Source organism: Herpailurus yagouaroundi, unplaced genomic scaffold (genome assembly GCF_014898765.1).
Source record: "Herpailurus yagouaroundi ecotype Mexico unplaced genomic scaffold, PumYag 216, whole genome shotgun sequence".
NCBI lineage: Eukaryota > Metazoa > Chordata > Mammalia > Carnivora > Felidae > Herpailurus > Herpailurus yagouaroundi.
This window is the reverse complement of record NW_024412447.1, coordinates 1,432,787-1,455,776: the sequence shown is the minus strand read 5'-3', so window position 1 is coordinate 1,455,776 and position 22,990 is coordinate 1,432,787. Positions and strand designations below refer to the sequence as shown.

General features: G+C 60.3%; 1 protein-coding gene across 6 annotated transcripts in view; it reads left to right on the top strand.

The window, feature by feature from the left end:
• The window catches only part of MAD1L1 (mitotic arrest deficient 1 like 1), a 322,840-nt gene that overhangs the window by 189,856 nt on the left and 109,994 nt on the right, over positions 1–22,990 (top strand). For 4 of the 6 annotated variants that reach the window (XM_040455714.1, XM_040455715.1, XM_040455713.1 and 1 more), the window contains one exon: positions 18,831–18,919. In XM_040455714.1, coding sequence (XP_040311648.1) covers positions 18,831–18,919 — 89 coding nt within the window. Of the gene's footprint in view, positions 1–4,258; positions 4,264–12,359; positions 12,512–13,473; positions 13,477–18,830; positions 18,920–22,990 lie in introns of those variants that run through there. The other 2 variants (XM_040455717.1, XM_040455718.1) reach the window with 2 other exon arrangements.

Below are 22,990 nucleotides of genomic sequence, written 5' to 3'. Positions count from 1 at the left end.
CTCAGTGGGAGCTGCGGAGTTGGTTTTGGGAGAAGGGCTCGACGAAGCCTCTTGAGAATTTAGCGTCGAGCTGACCTGGGGGGCACAGGGCCACCCCCAAGAGCAGAGTCCCCAGCAGGCTCTTCAGGGCCGGAGGGCTCTGGGTGAGTGAGGGACACGGAGCTGGCCGCCGCGCCCCGAGGGCTGCCTGGGGGCAGGGTGGCATGTGGGCGTGGGGCCCTCTGCCCGTGCCACACTGGCTCGTCTGTCCCCCGAGGCCTAGCGTGTGGGCGTCCAGACTCCAGCCCTGGGTCCCCTCCTCCCCACGGTGCTGCTCCACACTGGGCCCCGGTAGGGGCCAGCTCGAGGCTGTCCGCCTTTGGCCGCCTCAGTCCTGTCTTCGGATGAGGCTCCTGAGGGAGAGAAGGGGTCACGCACCCCGGGCTGGACAACTTTAAACACGTCTGTGTCCCGACACCGTATTTGTCAGGTCCTGCGGGTATCTGAGTCCCGCTTCTGGGCGCCCTTCTGACTCTCCGCACACATGTCTTCACTTAGGCCCCCTCATGCGGCTTCCTTCACCTTCCCGTCGCCCCCATGCCGCTCCCGCCCCCTGGAATGTGTTTTCTGTCCCTCAGGGCCGAGCCCTCCCTCAGCTCGAGTTAAACGTCCTCTGCTTCCCCTTCATAGGGACACGTCACGTTCCCATTCCACATTCACTTGTGGGCCTGTGACCGTCACCATGGCTGTCATCCTTGTTGTGGGCCCGTTTTCGGTCACGCCGCAGCCACTGAACTCCGAGCGCTCCCGTGTGTCCGGCTGTGCTCGCGGCTGTACCCGGACCATCCCTCTTAGCCCTCGCGGCAGACCCTGGTGCCGGGGTTGTCGCCATGACTCAGATGAGGGAACAGGTGCAGTGGTGGCCGGGCCGCAGGCCTGTGGGCACCGTGAGGCCTGCTCACGCCAGCCGGCCTGCATGGACGTGGTGGTGCCACGGGGCCGGGCCCTGGACTTGGTTGTAAAGTATTTGCTGAGTGACGGGATGTGGACGTGGGGGGAGGCAGCTTGCGACCCGCCCGCCCCCTCTCCCCGAGCGGGGGCCCCTCTCCCCGAGCAGGGCCCGGTCTTTTTGGTTCCTCCAGGCTTGCAAAGACCTAACGAGGTTGGTGATCTATCACCTCACGGGGATCCGTCTGTGTTTTGGGGACAGGGGTCCGAGAGGATGGTCTCCTAGCCTAGGAAATAAATGTCTGCTTGTGTCATTTCTGGCTCTTAATCGGATCGTTCCCAAAAGGAGAAGGAAACTCCCCAGTGCGGAGGGAACGCTTCAGCCTGTTCCTGTCTGGACCACGGAGACGTGCTGTCAAAGTCCCCAGAGCCCCAGCCTGTGGAAGGGCTGACCCTTCGGTTATTTCCCTCGTCAGTGTTGTCTTAGATACCCTCGTGTCTTCTGTCCCGCGTGAGGGTGGAGGTCGCGGGTCGGGCCTCCCGGCGGAGTCCTCTGCCCTGCGCTGCTGACGCTCTGTGCTGCCGACTTCCGGTTCGCAGCCTCTGGCCTCCCGGCCTTCTCTTGAGTTTGGTTTATCGTCTCCATCACTCGCACGTTGCTGTTCGCCCAGCTGGTGGCCCAGGTTCACCACGAGGCCCACCGGGCCCCTTGCGGGGTCAGGGACGCCAGAGAAGGCTGGCGCTCCCCTGGAGGAGAGGGAAGGCCCCGCAGCCCCAGCCCACAAAGCTGAGGCATGGTGAGGGTCTCTAACAGCCACACATAGAAATTGGTTTTTTATCTTTATTTTTTTTATTTTTTATTTTTTTGTTAAAAAAATTTTTTTTAACGTTTATTTATTTTTGAGACAGAGAGAGACAGAGCATGAACAGGGGAGGGTCAGAGAGAGAGGGAGACACAGAATCTGAAACGGGCTCCGGGCTCCGAGCTGTCAGCACAGAGCCCGACGCGGGGCTCGAACTCACGGACCGTGAGATCATGACCTGAGCCGAAGTCGGCCGCTTAACTGACTGAGCCACCCAGGCGCCCAGGTTTTTTATCTTTAAAAGCCACGCGGCCCCTTCCAGCGGGGGGCGTCTTCCGCGACAGACCTTCTCACGCTCGGCCGGGTTCTAAGTAAGACGTTTTTGTATCGTTTGAACGTCTCGAGCCTCGGCAGTGGCCTTCTCTGGCTTAGGTCTTTCTCAGCTGGCAGTTCCTGTCGTGTCCGCATTGAGCGATTTCGCTCCTGACCGTATCAGTGAGTCTGCCACGTCCTCACTGGCTACTGTGGTTCCTCTCCGAGCACTTGCCGCACGCCTTGCAGGCGTGTCCCTGGGGAGCCGGGTAGACGTGGTCCTGCCCTTGGCACCCACTGTCCTTTGCGGAGGCTTGGGCAGCCTGGGCTCTGTGACAGCCAGGGTCTGGCCACTGCTTCCTTCACCGTGGAGAGGCCCCCGGGTCCATGGCCCGCGGGGGAAGCTCGCACGACGGCCATGGCGGCCCTGCTCCTCTGGAGCCAGACTTGTCTTGCGCCTTCCCGACTGGGGAGTGTGGGAACTCGGGTGTCCTGGGGCCCACGGTAAGCCCCACCTGGAAGAGCGGCCTCAGTGGAAGGCGTTCTGTGGCAAGGCCTTTTCCTCTTCAACGTCGCCGAGGTCGCCCGTGGTGACGTGGAGGGGTCCAGAGCCCGCAGAACCGTGGCCACGTGTCTGCTACGTGCACGCGTTTTCTGGAGGGGGGTTTGCCCTCGTGGGATTTTCCTGGACTTTCTAACACCCCCACCCCCGTCTCGACGACTGCTCTCCCGGAGGAGGCGGCCTCACAGCCTCAGCCAGCCCCTAGACCCACGGAAGCACGTGGACACCTCCCACGTGTTCCCAGGATGGGCCGCCCACCGTGTGTGGCTGGGTCTGGGGCGGCAGAGACCACGCTGGGCTGCTGGCACCCCTCTGCACCCAGGTGGTGTACGTTGCCCAGACTGCCTCCAGACCCGGGTGACTTTCAGCTTGTTTTCGGGTTTTTTCCCGCTAAAACCCTGGATTTCTCCAGGTCTGTCTCTTGGGCCTTCCCTGCCTCCGCTCACCACGAGCCCGTCACCTGCTGCCGGGCCGCCCTGGCTGGTCTCTCCCACCCCAGGACGCTCCCACAGCCTGTTCCCTGGGTGGGTGGGGTGCAGGGGTCCCTAGAATCTTCTTAGCAAATGTGCTGGCGTAGGGAATGGCGCTGTAGCGTGAAGTCCTGCTTGCACACTTCTTCCGGTGGGGCTTCTTTTCTCTGGGGTGCAGGCGTGTCCCAGCTCGGGTGACCAGCTGTGCTTGCCAGGAAGTTCCCCGGGAGAGCCACCGGTGGCTGCCGTGGCCTGCCTGGCCTGTCAGGTCAGGTGCGTCCCTCCAGACGGAGCGGAACGTAACCAGGGCAGTCTGTTTCGGCCCCTCCCGCGCCTCCCCAAGAAGAAGCAGCCACTACAGGGACCTTCCTGGATGTGTGATGGGTCCAGAACTGAGCAGAAAGGTGGCCTTTGGCCAGGATTCCCACTCTGACCTCAGTGTCGTCTCTTCTCTGGGACACCTGAGGTACCTGCCCAGACTGAGCTCTGGGGAGAGTCCCTGGGATGCACTGGGCCTTGGTCCCGTCAGTACCACCTGTGGTCCGTGGCCCAGGCGGACGGACCCTCCCGTGCCCTGGCCTGGGGGTGCACGCATCCTTCCTCTCACGCTCCACAGTGCCAGGTTCACTGCGATCGTGTCAAGGTGGGGCACACTTCTCTGCTCTTCCTGCTGGCTAGTGCTTTGTGGAACTGGGTAAGGCCCTGGGATCAAACTGTGTCTTCCCAAATGAAACTGAAATACGCGGCCTCTATTTAAAGGTTATGCTGCACTAGTGAGCCGGCCGTGAGTGCCATTAGCATTAAAGTTTCATGACTCTTTGGAGCTGTGAGTGAGTGTGGCAAGCCAGGCCTCCTCTCCAAGAGGGAGGGACCTTGTCACCAGAGGAGACAGGCAGGTCAGAGGCTGGTCTGCTGAGCCTGGCGCTTGGGCAGCTCCGCCAGGGAGCCACGTGTCCTGTTCTCTGCTCTCGTCTGTTTCTGTTCAGGGCAGCGACCCCTTAGAGAGTTCTACCTGTCGGTGTTCGTCGGTCCCCCCCGCCCTGTAGGTCTCATGCTCGGAGGTGAGTTCTGTGCCCAAGGCCACACTCTGGTTCTCAGAGATCAACAACATTGATGAGTCTCAGCCAGACTAACCAGAAGGGAGGGAGCGAAGGTGCAGGTGACCAACATCAGGAACGAGAGAGGAGACGTAACACTTGTTTTCTTGGTAGGTGTGAGGTGCGTGTCATTGTCGTTTGGGTTTGCATCTGCCTAATGGCTAGTGACGTGGAGCTGTTCCTCCCACGCTTGTTGGCCATTTGTGTATTTTCTTCGGAAAAATGCCTGTTCAGATCCTTTACCCATTTTCAAACTGGGTCGTCTGGCTTTTTGTTGAGCAATACGAGTTCTGCGCGGCTCGTCTTACGTCGTGTATACTGGGTTCTCATCGGGTCATTTGTGAATTGTCTTCTGCCTCTCGAGCGTGTCCTTGGGTGCACACAGGGTTTGGATTTTATCCGTTTTGTCTATTTTTGTCTTTTGTCATTGATGCTCTCGGTCATGCCTAAGAAACCGTTGCCACATTCAGGGTCGCAAAGATTTACTCCTGTGTTTCCTTCTAAGGGTTCTGTAGTTTTAGTTCTTTAACTGAGGTTTTAATCCTCTTGAGTTGATCTTTGAAGGTGGTGTGAGGTTGGGGTCTGCCTTCATGGTTTTGTGCGTGGACATCCGGTGGTCCCAGGACTGTTCTCTCCCCCACCGAAAGAGAGATGCTTGGGTTTCCTTCTGGATTCCGGTTCGGTTCTCTTGACTTACAGGTCTGTCCTTTCTCAGTACCACACTGTTTTGGTTCCTGTCACTTGTGGTAAGGTTTGAAACTGGCAAATGTGCATTTTCCAGCATTCTTCTTCTTTTTCAGAATTAACTTGGCTGTTGGGATCTTTTGTAATCTCATATAATTTTTACTATCAGCTTCCCAATTCCTGCAAAAAAAAGACAGGATTTTAACAGGGACTGCGTTGAATCTGTGGATCACTTTGAGGAGAATTGCCGTCTTGACAACATTGAATTTCCCAGCCCATGAACACACAGTGTCTTTCCATTTATTTATGTTTGCTGGGATCTCTGTTGGCAGTGTTTATGGTTTTCAGCATGCACGTCTTTCTTCCTTGGTTAAACTTATTCATAAGGTTTTATTCTCTTTGATGCTGTTGTGAATGGAATTGCTTTCTTAACGTTTTTGTTGATTGTTCACTGCTAGCGTGCAGATGCACTGCTGGTGTTTGTGCGTTGGTCTTGTTTCCTGCCACTTTGCCGAATTCTGTTAACTCCGGCGGTTTTTGTCAGTTCCGTAGCGTTTGCAATTTATGAGATCTTGGTCATCTGTGAATGGAGATAGCTTTACTTTTTCCTTTCCGATTTGATGCCTTTTGTTTCTTGTCGTTGCCCAACTGCTCTGGCTGGAGCTCCAGTGCAATGTTGAATAGCCGTGGTGGAAGCGGGCGTCCTTGCCTTGTTCCTGATCTTACGAGGAAGCTTCGGTCTTGCATCGTAGCGTATGATGTTTGCTGGGGGTGTTAGTGAATGCCCACTGTCAGGTTGGGGAAGTTGCCTTCCACTCCTAGTTTGTTATTTTTATAACGAAAGGGCGTTGGATTTTTGCCAACTGGTGTTTTGCCTCAGTTGAGATGATCATGTGGCTTTTTCTTCCTTCTGTTAATGCGGTGTGTGCTGCATTCACTGATTTTTCTATGTTGAACCATTCTTGCATTCCTGGCTTAGAGCCCACTTGGTCGTGGTGTCTGACCCTCTCAGATGCTGCCGGTTGGTTAGCTGCTGTCTTGTTGAGAGCTTCTCGGGCTGTGTTCATAAGGATTATCGGTCTTAGCCTTCTCTGTCTGGCTGTGGTATCACGGTTATGCTGGCCTCATAAAATAAGCTGAGAAGCGTTCTGTCCTCTTCAGCTTCTTAGAAGACTTTGGGAATTCTGTGTTACTTTACATGTTTGCTAGCATTCACCAGTAAAGCTGTCTGTTCCTGGGAATTTCTTTGTTGGGCGATCCTCAGTTACTAATTGAGCCTCCTTACTCATCACAGGCCTGTTCAGATTTTCCATTTCTTCTTGAGTCAGTTTTGGTAGTTTGTGTGTTTCTAGGAGTTTGTCTGAGTCATCTAGTTGTCCTAGGGCTGTCTTACCGTCCTCGCTTCCCAGGGTCGGCGTCTTACCATCCTCACTTCCCGGGGTCTGTATCTTACCGTCCTTACTTCCTAAGGTCAGTAGCGGGGACTCTGCTCCCCCTTTTGGTCTAGCTAAAGGTGGGCGGTTTCTTTTACTTCCTGTCTCACTGGCCGTGTTTGTTCCTTTCAGGACTTGAAGGAGGTTTTCCCCACTCGCCTCTGACTCGCCTTGTTTCCCTCAGGCCCCTGTCGCCAGCCCCGGGGTCCTCGTGTAACTTGGCTTTTCTGGTGGTTTCGTGATCACTGATCACTGCTTGGAGGAATTTGATGACGACGTGCCTCTGTGTCCTTCTTGGACCTTCCTTTGTTCCTTGTGCTTGGGCTTTCTTGCGTTCTTTAGCTCTGTGGACTTCCTGCCCTCGTCCTTTGGAAAGGCCTCCTTTGGGCCGCGTCCGGTTACCCACATTTCGGATGCTGGGACTTATCCCATGGCTCACATGTGCTCTTTTCCTTCTGAATCATTCCTGCTGCTGTGTCTCCAAGCTCCCTGGACTAGTCTTCCACTGGAGTGACCCGTGCATTTTTAGCTCAGATGTTGCTGTTTGCAACCCTGAAAAGTTTGCCTGTGGTTTCCTCTTCTCTCCTTGTCTATACCTTATATTTAAAAGTGTGGAGTTCAGTTATATTGACTGTTTACAGTCATTCTGTGCCAAGTCTAACACCTGTGTTGGGGGGATGCTGGATGCCTGTGTATTCTTGTGAAGATCCTTCCAGCTTCCTTCGTTCAGGAACGTGGCAAAGGTCCTTAGAAATGGCCCGATCTGCCAGGTGGCACTTTGATGACATTCCAGGCTGACCCAGAGCAGCACTTGTTCTAGGGCTAATTATCTCCAGCTCTGGGTCTTGGCCTCCCTGGGTGCTCTGCCTGCTACCCTGGGAGTTAGGCGCTTTGGAGCCCAGCTGGACAGGTAATTCCCTCTTGTCCCTCGTGATGGTTCAATCCTCGATCTGAGGTCTTTCCTCTCCTGTATACGCCGGTCAGGGTTCTGCTGCGCGCTTGTGGGGGCCCCCTGCACACTCCCTGCAGTGTGGAGTCTGGCTGCCGTGGTCTCCCCGCCCTCCTGGGTCTGCCTCCCCTGCCCGGGCTGTGCCGTGTCCCGGACTCCCTGAAGACGGTGAGCCGGGATGGCCACCGGGCCTGCCTCGTGTTTCCCAGCCTTCCACTTTCCCAGCGGCGGCCCTGGCCGCGGGGTCCCGTGGCCCAGCTGTTCACCCCAGCCTGTTGTGCACCTGGCCTCCTGAGAGCACGGGTCATTTCTTCCAGAAGGTGCCGGGGAGAGTGTTTTTGGTTTAGAGCCTCCCATGACACATAGATGTGCGGGGACACATGCAAGAAACCACAGTTTGTGGTCTGAGGGGTGGCTTCACGCCGGGGCCTTCATCTTATCGTCCGGGGCTGGGGTCAGCTTACACTTTGTGCCCAGGCCTGGTCAGGGGGTCTTCCCTGCTGCCGTTGCTGTGGTGATGGGACCTCGATCTCCTGACTGTGGCCCCAGGTCTCATCCTGGCTGCCGGATGCTAAGCAACCCACGGACCTGGCCCGCAGTCTCTGCCAGGGTGGGGGCCGGGGAGCACCAGAGGCAGCCTGGGCGGATTTGCCCTTGGGAGGGCTTGGGACGTGAGTCTTGGTCTCTGGGAACTTGGGTAGGTAGTGGGTTTCTGATCCCTTTTGGGGGGCTAGCGGCCTTTGTTGTATTCATCTCCGTCTTGGTAAGGGGATTTTCACGTCTCTATAAATATTCCACTAACATCTGCAGGCTCCTCGTACGAGGAGCGGTGGCTTTTAGAAGTGGTGTGGCCTTCTGAGACCGTGTCCTGTCCCGTGTCCTCCTCTCTCCTCCACACCACAGACCTGCCTGCTTCTCCCCTTCTTCCCACACCTGACTCTGACGGGGTTTGGTGGCCAGTTGCCGGTGTGGAGTTCGGACCGCGTGGGGTCCACGCGGACGTCCCGTCCGGGGTGGCTCCAGCTTGTGCTTGTCTTCCTGACTTCAGTGAGCGGGATCCCTGACGTTAGGATCTTTGTAGTTGATCTCCCATGCCTCTGTGTCCTCGATGCCTCTGTGACTTCGTGCGAGCTGTTCCCGCCACGTGGCACTCCCCCACCCGGAGTGCTCCTCTCCTCGAACCCGGGTGGACAGGCGGCGTGTGTCTGCGTCCAGCTGCGCCCAAGGTAGTGGTGTGGTTTCTCAGCAGGTGCAACTTCCCACCCGTGTGGACTTGGTTAACATTCAGGCCCAGAGTCGTCCCACGACCGGCCCACCACGGGGTGGGGGCGGTTAGGGCGCCCCTTCCACAGGAGCCTTCTCTTGGGTCGTCGCTTCTTGGCCGTCTGGGGCTCGGAGGTTGCTGGGGGTGGGGGTGGTCCTGCGGACACAGGTCCTGGGAATCACCCCCACCCCGTGCAGGGGCAGGTGCCGCTCCTGCCACGGGGCGTGGGCTTTACGGAGACGGAACACGTAGACACACGGCTGGTTTGTTGATCTTCGGAAGGTTTTGCTCCCTTTCGTGACCTGGTCACTGGTCTGTCGCTGGTCTGTCAGCAGCACCCTTGACAGCAGGTGAATTGTACGGCCCCTTCCCCACCCGCGCACTCGGAAACGCCGACACTCACCGGCAGCCTGGGAATCCGGTAACGGGGAGACTGGAGGAACGTAACCCAGAAGACTGCATCTCACGTCCGCGTGCGCATGCGTGGAGGTGGGCGCGGAGCACGCCGCGGGCTGTGCTGGAGCTCCGGGGCCTCGGCACCACGGCGACACCGGTTCTCATGTGGCGCGCCTGCGCCGTGAACAGAGCGAGGCGTAGCCTTCCCACAGAACCCGTAGGACTCCCGCATCTGTGCTTTGTCGGGAGCGAGGGTCCCGGTTCCCAGCGCAGCCGGCCGCTTCGGCTGCTGCCCGGGCTCGGCCGCGTGTTGGAAACTGGCACCTCTGCCCATTGCCACCGGCCTCTCTCGTGGGCAGGAAGCGCCCCAGCCTGCCGTGCTACCGCACCCCCAGCTGCCACACCCGGCTGGCACTGGTGAGAAGCTGCCCGCACCCCCAACCCGGCCTCGCTCGGTGCTGGACACGCCGGGCTGGGCCGCCTCCACCCGGGGACGCGGTCCAGAGAGCTAGCTGCCCTCTTACTCTGGGGGTGGCGAGCAGCACCCCCGCTCCCGCTCGGGCGGTGGGGAGAGCGGCCGGCCGGCCGTGGGGCTGTTGGGTAGGTGTCCCGCAGGCGGTGCGCCCTTCAGTTCTTGAGCCTCTGTCCCGGCTGGTTTGTTCCCTCGTCAGCAGGGAGGGGGCAGGCCAGGTCAGGGGCAAGAGAGCGGCCCACTGCGGTCTCTAAGCACACGTGCTTAACCACAAGGCAGAGGTACCTGTCTGCATGCCTGTGGCCCGTGGCCGCCCGTGCACCGTGGCACTGGCGGGTGCTGCCCACTGGGCCTTTATGCCAGGAATGTTCTGACGCCTGGTTTAGGGGACACTTCAAGCAGGTGTGAGCCCCGGTTCCTGGGCTTGATCCGTGCTGGAGTGGGGGCCTGGCTCCCAGGTGTCTGTAACTGGGCCCCGAGCTCTGCTGGGGTGCCCTGACACGGGCACGAGGCCCCGAGGAGGCCCGGTCCCCTGGGCGGTGGGCGGGTGCTTCCCGGGAGCCCAGGCCCCCACAGCCCTGGCTGCGGGCAGACCAGTGGAGACCCCAGGGCAGCACTTCCTGCTGCTGCAGAGACTGCCTTTCCTTGCCTTCCGGCACTTCCCGCCGCTGTCTGCCGTCCGCACGTGTCTGCTGGCGCGCAGTACTGTGCTGGTGGCGCCTTGAGCGGGCGCCCTCCCTGCGGTTTGGGCTCAGGGCCTGCAGCTGGTGAAGAGGCGGAGAGCCCAGCCCCGCCTGAACGCAAGCCGGGACCCCGGAGCGGGACGGTGGCGACACCTCAACGCGCTCAGTAGTTCGGGGGGCACGGTTCAGTGCCGCCGGTCCCTGCGAGGGTCTGCAGGTGCTGTGGCGGCCTGGGGGGTGTGGTCTCTCCGGAACTCACTGTTCCTGGGGTGGGAGCCCGAGGGATTGGTAAACGTGCTCTTCGTGCCTCGAGGAGGGTGAGGACCTGTGGGTGGGGCGTGTGCGGGCACGTGGGCCATGAGCTGTGGTTTGCTATCGAAAGCAAAGGCCCGACTGGGACGGCTGCTTCTTGGTGGATGCTGGCCTGGGCTCTGGGCCAATAAACGGATATTTTTAGTGTTTCCTTGCTGTTTGAGTAAACAGCACACGTCCATGGTGTGAAGCGGAGAAAGGAAAGAAAAGGCAGGATGGTAGAGGTCGGCCGGCCTCCAGCCGGGCCCGCTCCTCCTCCTAGAGAATGTTGGTGTCCCGGTGCCTTGCGTAAAGACAGGCGGGCTCTGGGGCGCCCGGGTGCCTCAGCCGGTTGAGCGTCCGGCTTCGGCTCGTGTCGTGATCTCATGGCTCGTGAGTTTGAGCCCCGTGTCGGGCTCTGTGCGGACGGCTCAGAGTCTGGACCCTGCTTCGGATTCTGTGTCTCCCTCTCTCTCTGTCCCTCCCCAGCTCGCACTCTGTCTCTCTTTCTCTCTTAAAAATAAAGCATTTAAGACAGGCGGGCTCTGTGCAGGCCGACGTGTTCCTCACGCAGCCTGTGGCTTGAGCGTAGAGGAACGAAGGCTCTGCCACGTGCCGTCCTTTGCTTCCGGGTGAGTCGTAGGGTATGTCTGTGGGCTGGGGACAGTGGGACCTTCAGTACCCCGGTGCTCAGCGGGCCACCTCCAGGTCCCCATGCTCTTTGGGCTCCAGGTTTGCTGTGAAAATGCCAGGAACATTTACCTCCTTGGCCTCAGCGTGCTCGCCCGCAGAACCAGAAGCAGCAGCCTCGGGGCCGTGGACCGAGCGTGGCTGACCCGCGCCCCTCGGTGGCTGCGAGACGGGCACATCGGGCTTCCCCAGGGGCGCCCACCAGTCCCAGGGTGTGAGCACAGCCTGCCGGCGGCCGGGCTCCCTGGGCGTTTGAGTCGTCTGGAGCCGGCCCTGCTGCTAATTCTGCCTCTTGATGTGGACGGCGAGCCGAAGGAAGGAACGTAAATGTGTGCGTCGGCTTCAGAGGTCGGAGATGCAGAAGAGCCTCTCTGGGGGAGGCCGGTGTGGCGATGAAGTGCGGCCTGTGCGGAGGGGCTCCCTTGGGCGGTGGCAGGCCCAGGGCCTCGTCCTCATCGCGGGCGCGTGGCTCAGAGCCACGTGCTGCACCTGCAGACACCCCCTCCGGGGCGCCTCCCTTCCGAACCCCATGTGCGGGGCGGCTCGCGGAACGGCCCTCCGGAACGGCCCTCGGGGTTTTGTCGTTTGGCAAATCTCTTAGAAGATACGATCCAGTTAGCTCTGTGTTCCTTTGTCTTAAGCTACAAATGCAGACTCTTCTCAGTGAGGCACGAAACAGGTGTTTGCAGACAGCAGTGTTAATGCATCTCCAATTGCCTCTTCTTCCGGGCCCGGGTCAGAGCAGCGTGGCTTCGCCCGTTGGCTGAAAGACAAAGGATGAACGCTTGTGCCCCCGGGAGGGCCAGGGCCGGGCCTGAGGGTGGGGAAGGGTGGGGCCCTGGGGTGCTGCCGGGACGGGGCTTCGCTGGGCATTTTCCTCTCGGGCGGCCCACTTCCTGCTCAGACCTCCAGAACAGGAGGCATCACCCCCACTCGACCGATGAGGAGGTGGAGGTTGAGCCTGTGTGTGGCCCGGCTGGTGCCAGCACCTCTTACCACCCTCCCACATGAACGGGGCAGAGGGGCCCCGGCGGAGAGGCCGTGGCCTTAGAGCCAGCCGGGCTCACGGGCGGGCGGGGGGTGGAGGGCTGTTCCCCGAGGCGCCCATGGGAGCGCCGTTGACGTTCGTCGTCCGGCAACCCCTCTCAGAGCCCGACCGGTTTCCTCTTACTGATAACCGATCTGTTTACTTTCTGAAATCGGGTGCTGGGGGGCAAATGCCGGACGGACTGTGTTCTCCCTGGACGGCGTGCTTTCCTGTGTGTTCACCCTGCCTCCGCTCGCCGGCCCGGAGCTGCCGTCCTGGCGGAGGCCCGGCCCGCGTGCTGTCCCCAAGGCTGCACGGCACTCGGCCATGCATGCCAGGGGAGCACCAGGCGTGGACTGGCATACTGGTCACCCACACGCTCTTGTGCCCCTGTCTGCGGGCCTGGACCGTCCCCGGCGTGCCACGTCTGAGCTGGGAATTGGGTTAAGAGGTGAGCGGAGGTATACGCACCTTCAGGAGTTCCCAGGCCGGCAGGAAAACAGTCACACACACGAGTCTTAGAATTACACGGTTGAATATGGGCGGGGGCCGCCACTCCCGGTTTGGGAGGACTGCTGGAGGTGGCGGCCTCTGAGGTGGGTCTGACGGGGTCCGGGGGGGGGGGGGGGGGGCGGCGGGGGGGGCTGAGCTGCAGACCCTGTCGTGTGTGTCGGGAGCCGGCCACTGCCCTAGACTGGGGGCTGGCAGGTGCGGGCGCTCGGAGGGCAGGCTCGGGCAGCTCCGGGGGCCTCGGCATGTGTGGGCTGTAGCGGGCGGGAGGGGGTCGAGTGGGAAGCGGTTATGAGTCAAACTTACAAGTTAAAAGGGCCTATTTTGCTTTGAACACTATAGCATAAGTCAGCATTTCTTCCTTGCTTCCTGGAAGGTGTCCAGAAGTACCAAGAAGAATGAAAGCCAAAAAAGGCAAACCTAAATTTGGGCCAAACAGAACTGCAGCTAAAAGCCAAGCCCCTTCACGGGAGGGAGCCGGCCCTCAGCAGTGGAAATAGCAGGGGCGTGTGGGGCTGAGCCAAGAATTGCAGCCGCAGGGAAAGGGCTAGAGGGGCAGCCACAGGGAGGGGCAGGGCACCTGTTGTCTGCGCCCCGGGACAGGTCCAGCAGGTGCAGTGGCCGTGGCGGGAGGGGCCCGTCAATGCCCACAAGGCTGAGCGTCTGTCTCTGGGACAGAGAGGAAGGGCTTGCGTTTGCTCTCAGGGGAGTGCCCGTGGCTTCCCCCCCCCCCCCCCCAGCAGAGCAAAGTCGGAAGGTATGTGGAGGCCACACAGAGCCGCCTGGTCAGGATTGTCCTTTCCACAGTGAAAGTCACAGTGAAAGCAGAAGTCACCTTCCTGGTGAGTAATAAAAGCAACGTCACACAATTTTGTAAAAGGCAGAAGTTTTGTAGCAACACAGATGGTAGAAAAAGTTCTCAGGGGAAGAATGAACAACCTGACCTTGAGCAGAGGAGAGTCATCTGTGAACATTTTGCTGCGGGGCGTCCCCGGTCCCGGAGCCCAGGTTAAACTGGAGCTACAGGGCCTGAGGGCCAGACCTGAACCCATGGGGCCAGAAGACCAAAACGCGCTAGGAGGTCAGGAGACAGGACCAGGCAGATGCCGTGGGTTCCGGTGGCGCACAGTTTACCATTTAATGGAAGTTCTTGGGAAGGGAGAAGACGGGAGAAGACCGGAGGGCGGTGGTGTTCACCCCATCGTGGCTGAAGACTAAAACATTTAAAGTTAACGTCACGCGGCCAAGGCACATGGAACCGAGGAAAGGTAAACCGTAAGCTGGACGCGCGTAACCCGTCGGATACTCTTGTGCGGGAGGCAGATAGGAACCGTTGGAAACCGAAAAGCGCAGGGCTCGTGTCAAGAGTTACGAAAGCAAACGCGAGAACGAAAAGTACAGACGTCTCTAAGTATCAAGAATTTCACACGAAAAAGTAAACGAGATGAATAGGCCACAGATACGTCATCAGTGTTCAAAAAGCGAAAATGGGGAGAGATTTGGGAGGAAATTGTCAAGGACGCCAGCAGCAGGAGGATTTGTTTTACTTTGTAATCCCTGGTCTGTCAAGTGGGTCGAGAGTAAGCGATAGAAAGGTAAAATCTGTTTCATGTAAAGCCCTTAACCCCCCAAACTAAAGACACTCTTGCTATAAAGTGCTCATAGGAAACATTCACCAAAATTCACCACATATTGATAATACAGAAACCCTTCCTAAGTTCAAATAGATGTAACCAGCACACTTACCAGATCACGAGGTGAGGAATTTGAAATGGTGACCTAAACAAACAGACAGAAAAACAATAGGAACAACAACAACAAAAAAAAACCAGAACCAAAACCTCCGTCTCCAACAATTCTTGGGTCGAAGCAGCAGTGAGATGCGGACGTACACGGAATCTAGAAAACACATCTCAGGGCCCGTGGGAAACAGAGCGGAGTTCAGAAGAAAACTCGTGGATTAAATATTTATGTTATTGAACAGGAAAGAATGAATATAGACAGATTAAAGACCCAGCTCAAGAACTCAGAGAAGGAAAACAAAATAAACCCTAATAGAGTAAAAAGTAGGAATTTGTAAAGATCAAAGCAGAAGTTAGTAAGAAAGTGAAAAATGGCGGAAATAATAAATAAATCCAAATGCTCGTGGTTGGAAATAAAACCAGTAAAACGTATGAATTATTCACAGTTCTGGTACAAAATTAATAGACACGTCACTACCCAAATGAGGACTAAGAATGATCGTGCAGTTTCTGGCCAGAAGGGGCGTGCAGGGGCCCCCTTCCGGTCTTGCCGGGGTGGCTGGCATCCCACAGGCGTGCCCACACCACGGTCACGGAGCCGGGCATGTGGGGCTCACGCCCTTGACCGCGCATGAACTTCACCTCGTTGGTAAAGGAAAATACAGGAAAGGAAAAAACCATCTAAAAAGAATAAATGTAAGTTGAATCATAGCTCAATTTAAATAAACTGACTGAATTGTTTTCTAGGAAAGCACAACCTATCAGTACTGACTCCAGAAGCGATGGAGGTAGAAACGTTAAAGAAAACAATTACAAAGTTGTCACAAAATAGCCGCTCCTGCCCTCCCCCAACAAAAAGAGACCGAAATCGTACGGGGCTGAGGCAGTTTTGGGGGAAATTCCGCTAGGCCTTCTGAACACGGACCCCGACCCGGAGCACGGACAGGGGAAGCTCTTTGGGGGCGAGCGACAACTGTGTTGTGTGGGCGTCACGTGTGCGTGCTGGGGCTCGGGCTGCCGATGCCGCCGTGTGTTCTGGGGCACGCCCGCGGTTTCCCCCTCACCGGCCGGCTGGCTTGGTTTTAGGACATGTGCTCCATAGTTGCCGAAAAGGCATTTGCCAGAAAGCCCACGTTCAGTCTTCATAAAATAGGAACATATGGATGATTTCTCAGCGTAATAAAGCGCATCTATTGCAGCCAGAAACTGACATGCCGTAAGTAGGAAGATACCAGCACCAGTTCCAGCCAAGCCCCAGACGCGTCCAGGCTTCCTGGCGTGGAGGTGCGAGCCGTCCGGCTGGGAGGAAGGGAGGCCCTGGCTTGTGCAGCCGACGGGATTGCGCGGAGACCGCCTCCTGACCGCACTGAGGGTGGGGAACAAAATTAAACAGAGATGTTAAGTCCTGCAAATACAAAAACAAGTCAGACGATACAAGGACACGCACGCACTTAGAACGGCAGCGGCACATCAGGGTAACCAGACGAGATCCCCCAGCACGCCTGCCCGCAGGGAGTGTGCGAGGCTGACCGTGCCCCCGGGGGCCGGGCGGGCGAGCGTGTCCTCAGATGCTCTCTCTCCGGTCTGTGCGTTTACCGTGGTCCCGGTGTTTTCTAAAAAGTTTTTTTGTTTTGCTTTGATGGTTGAGGAGGGAGGGAGGGAGGGAGAGAGAAGGCGCCCTGGAATTCTTGTGGTCAGGACGGTGTCTGGAGATCAGAAGCAGACGCGGAAGCGGATGAGTGACAACGTGGGATCCTACACCAGCGGGGCTGTCGTGCCTCGGGGTACGTGGCACGGGCACCTCTGGGCCCTCCCGGGGGCGGTAGGTCAGCCGGAGGAGGAACCGTCTGGGGATCCGCCTGCACGCGGGGAGCCAAGAGCTGCCTTGCCTCGGCACTGACTTCACGCCGTCAGGTGGAAGCGGCGAAACCCTCCTCCGTGGGAGACGTGTCAGCAAGAGGTGGGGCGTCCACGTGGCAGTGTTCCGTGAAGCCACGAACACGAATGGAGGGGCTCTCGTGGCACTGGTTTGGAAATCTCCCCAAAATAAGCTAAGTGAGGAAACCGAAGTACAAAACAGCGTGCAGCCCGTCTTCCTGTTTTTGTAATGAGAAATCAATAAACAAGTAGGGGAAGAGACGGTTCATACTTGCCAGTGGAGGCGTGACGCAGAGCCCCGCGGCCTGGTGGCTCCCGTTGGCTGTGGGTGGCGCCTGGGTGACCGGGGTGCCTTCCGGAGGCCTCTGGGGTGCGTACCCATCGTGTCCCGCGTCTGAACCTCGGATCTGAAGGCTGCGCGTGGTTCACAGCATCCAGAGCAAGGCGCAGCGGGCCTGTGACAGGTCTGGGGCCTGGACGGTGACGTCACCAGGAAGCGTCCTGTCTTGCGGCTCCAAAGCCCAGCTTTCCCTGTGGGGCGGGCAGGTAGCCGCCGTGAGTGTGCACGCCTCCTCTGCCCAAGACATCAGCAGCCCGACACACACGAGAAAGGAGACCGAGGGATCAGCCCAGGCTGGACTCAGGCCCCTTCTGTGCCTTTCCAGGACAGTCCTCGGGTCCAGCGAGGTCAGTGTGCCCGGTGGCCTGTTTGGCTGTGGCCTGAGGACAGACACACAGGGACCTCCGGTCACTGCATAAGCATGTGGGTGGCATCGGGTAGGAGCGGCGCGCCTGGCCAGTCGGGTGTGTGTGCTCCTGGGGGAGGGGCAGGAGAGGCTTTGGGACACGCCACACGGGGGACACACGGGGGACACTACTTGTCCACAGGTGTGAGCAGGCCTTGTTCCACGTGCTGGTGCCACCGAGTGGTCGCTTAGTGCCTGATCTGTGCAGGGGGACCTCAGCCCATCGGGCAGTGCCGGGCAGCCGTGTGCGGAGACCCCGACCGTCCTTTCCTCTGGGGACCTCGCCGAGGCCGCTCCAGCTCATGTCTGCTCTCTAATCTGCATTCAGCAGGATTGGGGTCACCCGCTTGTGTGGTGGCGTCACTCGCGACCTTGATGATGAGAATCAGGGCTTCCTACACACCGGGTGCCTCGGGCCTGAGAATTCCTAAATGAGCTGCCCCAGGAGGACCTTTCCAGGAACAACCTGGAGAAGACGTTTTCGAGAAGAGAGCACAGCAGACTGTCCCTTCGAGCTAGGAAGGCAAAAACGTGGAGACACTCTGCTCCCCCCGACCCGGCCCCGGGAGCTCTCGGTCACCCCAGTTCGGGGGCAGACATTTCAGCCACGCGGCCCAGAGGGTAGCGAGGCAGGGCCACAGTCAGTCTCACCCGGGCCACGTCATTCCCAGCCCGCACTGTGGTGGGCGCACCAGGAGGCCTCTCCCTGAAATCACCTGTCCTCTGGGCCTCCATGGAGAGTCATGTGGGGAGGTCGAGTGGCCTCCCTTTAGGGCATCAGCACAGGCTACCACAGGGAGAGGCCGTGTGGGGGCTGACTGCATGCAGGCCACGCCCTGCCAAGGTGGGGAGACTCCCGTCTGCCCTGCGCCCCCACCCCATCAGCCCCTGCGGCAGCGCTCCCCAACTGTCACCGTCACTGTCCCGTTCAGGGTTCCCCGTGGTGGCTCGGAGCTTGAGACACCTGTCCGCTCACACCTTCTTTCTTTCTTCGGCTGACTCCGGTTGTCTCTCAGAGTAACAACCTGCCGGCCTCCGGGGAGGCTGTCCGCCCAACGGCTGGGTCTGGTGTGGCGCCCGCCCCTTGGCGAGCTCCACCTGAGTGGCGAGAGGTGGCGAGTCCTTGTTCTTGTGGTGTGCCCGCTGCCCCCTCGGCCACACCTCCCAGGAGAGCCCCGTGAGAGGTGAAGGCTGCCCTGCACCCTCCCCGGCCCTCCCGGCCCCTCTTAGACAGGCTGGACGCCAAGAAGTCAGGGGCACTCAGCACCCCAAGGTCTGAGGTGGCCAGAAAACCGGCTGAGCACGAATATTCCCAAAGTGGAGGCTTGAGAGCCATGTCTGGACCAGAACAGACCGTCCTGGGTGTGCCTGAGGAGCCCGAGGCCAGGCTGGGGGTCGGTTCTGGGGTCCCGCGGCCCCAGCCCACCGCGACCTGCCTCCCTCTCTTGTCACATGCCTGGTTACCGAGTGCCTGCTCTGGTCCAGGACCCGGGCGCACAGCGGTCGCAGAGGCCGCCGTGGCCGCCGTCGGGTGGCCGGGCGCAGAGCCACGTCTGCCGTGGTAAGCCACGTGGTAAGCCAGGCGGTGCCCCGAGGGACAGCCAGGCGTCGGGAGCGTCCCCGGCTGGGAGCTGCGTCCGGGGAAGGAGCGCGTGTCTGTTGTTGTCCCGGAGGCGGGTGCCGACGGGGAGGCTGTGTCTGCGTGGCTGGAGGGCCCGAGGTCCTGCTGCCCCGGGCCGCCGGGACATGGGGTGGCCCCGGAGACGGTGGCTCGGCCCCCGGCGCGCCCTCCCCCCAGAAGTCGGGTGCCGGATCTCGGGTGCGAGGGGCCCGAGGGGGAGGAGGTGGGCCGCAGCACCCCCACTGACCCGCCCGTGCTCTCTCTCGCTCGCAGCTGGAGGTGGAGGTGAAAATGCTGCAGTGCCAGACCAGCGCCTCCGAGCAGGGCTTCCCAGTCTCCAGGGAGGAGGTGAGCTCGCTCAGGTATGTCAGCATCGTCCTCCCTCCCCACCCCGCCCCCCCCCCGCCCCCCCCCCCCCCCCCGCCTCTGCACAGACACTCCCCTGCGTCCAGCACGCTGAGGGGCTCGTCCAGAGCCCAAGAGACCGCCCTGTTTCGGGAGAGAGCTACTCACAGGGCACCTCGGCATGTCCGCCAGGCCGCCTTCAGCCCATGTGTCCGGCCAGCTCACGACGCAGCCTGTCTTCCTCAGGGTTTCTCCATTTCTCTGGACCCCATCCCGACACTGAACACCTCCTGGTGCCGAGCGGCGGGCCGGCCTTCCTCTCGCTCCCTGGACCGGGAGAGCCTTCCAAGGAGGAGGTGTTCAGGGAGACCTGCTCCTAGCTCCCCACGGGTCCCCGAACGGGCCCCGCTGTTGCAGTTTGTTACTGGAAAGTGGCCGCTGGGCAGGCTGACGCCGTCCCCCCGGCATCCCTTGGTGCACAGGGAGTCCAGGCGTCGGCTCCGGGTCTCTGAGAGCCTGCCGTGGGCACAGGTGCAGCTGGAGGATCAGAGAGACACGCCTGGGCCCCCTCCAGGGCACTCGATGGGCGCAGACCCTGCTTCGTGCAGGGTAAGTTGGCCGGGCCCTGTTCTCTCCCCAGGGCTAGTCCCTCACCTGCGTGAGGCTGCGTTCAGGCTGTGGGCGTCCCTGCGAGAAGTGTGCCCGGGGCGGCAGCGCCCTCTGGGTCCCAGCTTTCCCCGTCGTTTCCAAAGCTTCTGTTGTGTCAGGACTTTCGCCTCAGACCTCGCTGTCGCTGGGACCCACCCAGTTCCCAAGTCCCCAGTTTGTTATTCCCTGACTTGTTCAGGTACGAGTGTGGGTGTCCTGGGCGAGCGTGAGGAGGAAAGGCTGGCGAGCCTGGGCACGTCCGCTCTGACCTCCTGAATTTGCCGTTTAACGGGCATTTGGGGGACTTGCTCCCCAAATCAAGTCCGCAGGGTCAGGCCGTGGGAAGCAGGGCGGACGTGCCACTGGAGCAGGCCGCTGCCGATGCGGGGGGTCCAGGGGCAGACCAGGTGCGCTGGGGGCCTGCGGGCTTCGTGGGGAGGTGGTGCGTTTGAGGACGTGACGTGGGGGGAGAGACCAGCAGGGCCTGGGGGCCAGGCTGGGTGACGTCCCGGTACGGATGTGGCCTTGTTCCCAAGAGCGGTGGAGGCATCAAAGCCTGCCGGGCAAAGAAGTGGTCGCATCCGTAGCATAGGAGCCCCCTGGGCTGCCCAGAGCGGGGACCTGGAAGAGGGCTCGGCGAGGGGTCAGCTGCGCGCGTACCGCGGGAGCACCCCTGCGTGGAGATGCGGAGAGCACGCCCCTGCACCCGGCTTCCAGGCGCAGCCCCAGCCCAGCGAGGAGCACAGCTGTTGGCGTCCGAGGGTGGGCTCGGGGCCCCGGAGAGCAGGTGGGGTCTGCCTGGGTCCTGACGGTGAGTGGGCGAGGTGGGCGGCAGAGGGGCTCAGCCAAGGATGTGGTTGGGCTTTCCCGCGAGAGTGGCCTCCAGGGAGCCCCGCCAAGAACGGGGGGCGGGGGGGGGCCGGGGCGGTTTGCTTGGTGCCGCTCCTGAGGGGCCTGGCTGCCGCCCCGGGTGCCCCGTACTGAGCACCGAGTGCTGGAATCGGAGGAGACGCCGCGTCCGGGCTTTGCCGTAACACCCACCCTTCGGCTGCGGCCCGAGCTGCCCACAGTGCCTCCCCCTAGAGATGCGGGTGTGACATCTGGGCCCCTGGCTGCTGTCCACACAACGGGGCCAGCCGCGCTCGTGTTTGCGTGGGCTGGCACACTTCAGGTGGATTCCTTTTTATTTGTTTTTAAAACCTGAGTAAAAGGCTTTATCACCGATCTCTTCTCCGTCAAGATCAAAGCTGCCTGTCCCACTGTCTCATTTGCTGAGTGCAGCTGTGGGAGAAGAGCCTTCGTGGCTGATTAATAGAAATTGGGTCGGCGGTTGTGTGGACCGCTCGCCGGGACGCACTCGAAGGAGGGCTGTGGCTACGGGAGACCACATGTGACTTGATACGCTCCCCCCTGTGCCCCGTGGCGAGGGCACCTGCCGGGAGCCCCTGACCTGGGCCCTTTTCTCGGGTCCTGCCAGCCCCTCAGTTGCTGGAGTACAGGTGGACCCTGCAGTTCACACCACCATTCACCCCGTGCACCCGACGCCTGTTCTCCTCCAGGCGTCCCCTTCCCGGTAAGCATTCCAGAGTTGTGTCGTGCCTCGGTTTCCCTTGTGTCACATGCCAGCTTTACTTTCCTGGAAAGCCGCGCGCACGGGGCCACACGAGGCCGCCCTTGGGCTGGGAAGGACTGGAGGGGAGGGCGCCAGCCCCTCTGCCCCAGCTCCTCCCGTGGGCCTCGCTGCCCACCTCGGGGACGGTCGGAAGCCCCGGGAGGGCCCTCCCACCTTTGTGACCCATGCTCCTCCCGCCCCTTCCTGCAGAGCTTCCCTGAGATCCCAGGGAGACGAGCGGGCTGCTCGTGGCCTGCCCTTGGCACCGTGCCCCGGTTTGCCCGCCGGCCACGAGCAGCCCGTGGTCCTGAGGGACGGGGACGCGTGCTGGCAGATAGGTCTGTTACGCGTGAATCCCACACGCGTTCGCACGTGATGAAGGATGGGAGGTGCAGGCGGTGTGATAAGTGCATACGTGTAGTGTTTGCGCACACGTGTGCCTACGGAACATCGCTCTTTAACCAGCAAACCAGGGGAACCCCGGGGGAGACTTAAGCGGCGGCTTCGGGACCCTTTCAGCGGAGCAGGGCCTGGTTCTGTCTTCCCTGTTGGCACGTAGCCGCTGCAGCAAACCCTGAGCGTCGTCTGGATTGAGTGGCCGGGTGGGCCGTGTCTCTTCCGGCAGCTGCCCCACGACAGCAAGCAGGGCCCTCAGTCCCCACCGGCCGTGTCCGCCGGGCCAGTGGGGAGCCACCTTCCTCTCCAGCCCTCCGAGCAGGCCGTGCCGGGTGTGTCAGCAGGGCGAGGGGAGCCGGTCTCTGTGCCCCGCTGGGCGGGGGCACCACCCACGTCTCCCTGCCCCAGAGGGGATCGGAGCCCCGCCCCTCGGCCTCGGAGAGCCGGGGCAAGATGGCAGGGGGGCTGCTCACCCCCTCCCGCTGACCCAGGCTCGGCAGGAAGCCCCCATGCCGACCTGTAGCAGCAGGGTGGTCCTTGCTTCCTTGTCGCCGGTGTCCGCGGAACCCCGTGGGGAGCCCAGGTTGCGTCTCACTCGCTGCGGGGCCCCCCCTCTGCCAGCGTCATGTGAACGGGGCCCACGGGTCTGGGGATTTGCACCTGCCTCCCGGGCCTGGCAGCGCCTCTGCACGGGGCCGCCTGCCAAAAGCAGACTCAGTAGGACGCGGGATGCGGTCGGTAAGCAGTCTGCCCTCCGCAGAGCCAGGCGTCACAGCCCCGAGAGGGCGGACAGCCGGCAGGCAGCAGCCGGTGCCCAGATTATCCGCCAAGGATCGCAGAGCAATCAGCAGACAGTTACGGATCTTCTTTAAACGAGAAAGCCGTAAACCTCAACAAAGAAGGAGAAATTAGTTAAAAAAAATGAAAGGGAAGAGGAGCCCAACGGAAATTTCCAGCAAAACCAAAATGAAAAGCTCACGGGCAGACTCAGCATTGGGTCGGAGACGAGAGTCGTGAGCTCAGAGGCAGGCAGACAGACAGACAGACAGGGAAACAGGTTGACGGCCAACGGACGGAGCAGAGCCACTGGGACCAGGGCCCGGAGACAAACATGCGTTTAATTGGAGCCCCAGAGGGAAGACGAAGGTGGGAGCTGGAAAATTTTCTGAAGGATTCGGTAAAGGGCGTAAATGCACAGATTTAAGAAGCTGGGTGGAACCCCACACAGTGTCAAACCGCAAAGTCACACGTGACACCTGCTAATTACTCTGAAAGTTAAAGGCGGAGTCTCGAAAGCGGCACCGTCTGCAGGGACTCTGTCTCATCTGCAGAGGTGGGCGCCAGGTCAAGTGCACCAGCATTTTTCAGGCTCTGAGAGAAACACGCAGTCAGCCAGGGGAGATACGCTTCAGGAATGAGAAGAAAATCAAGA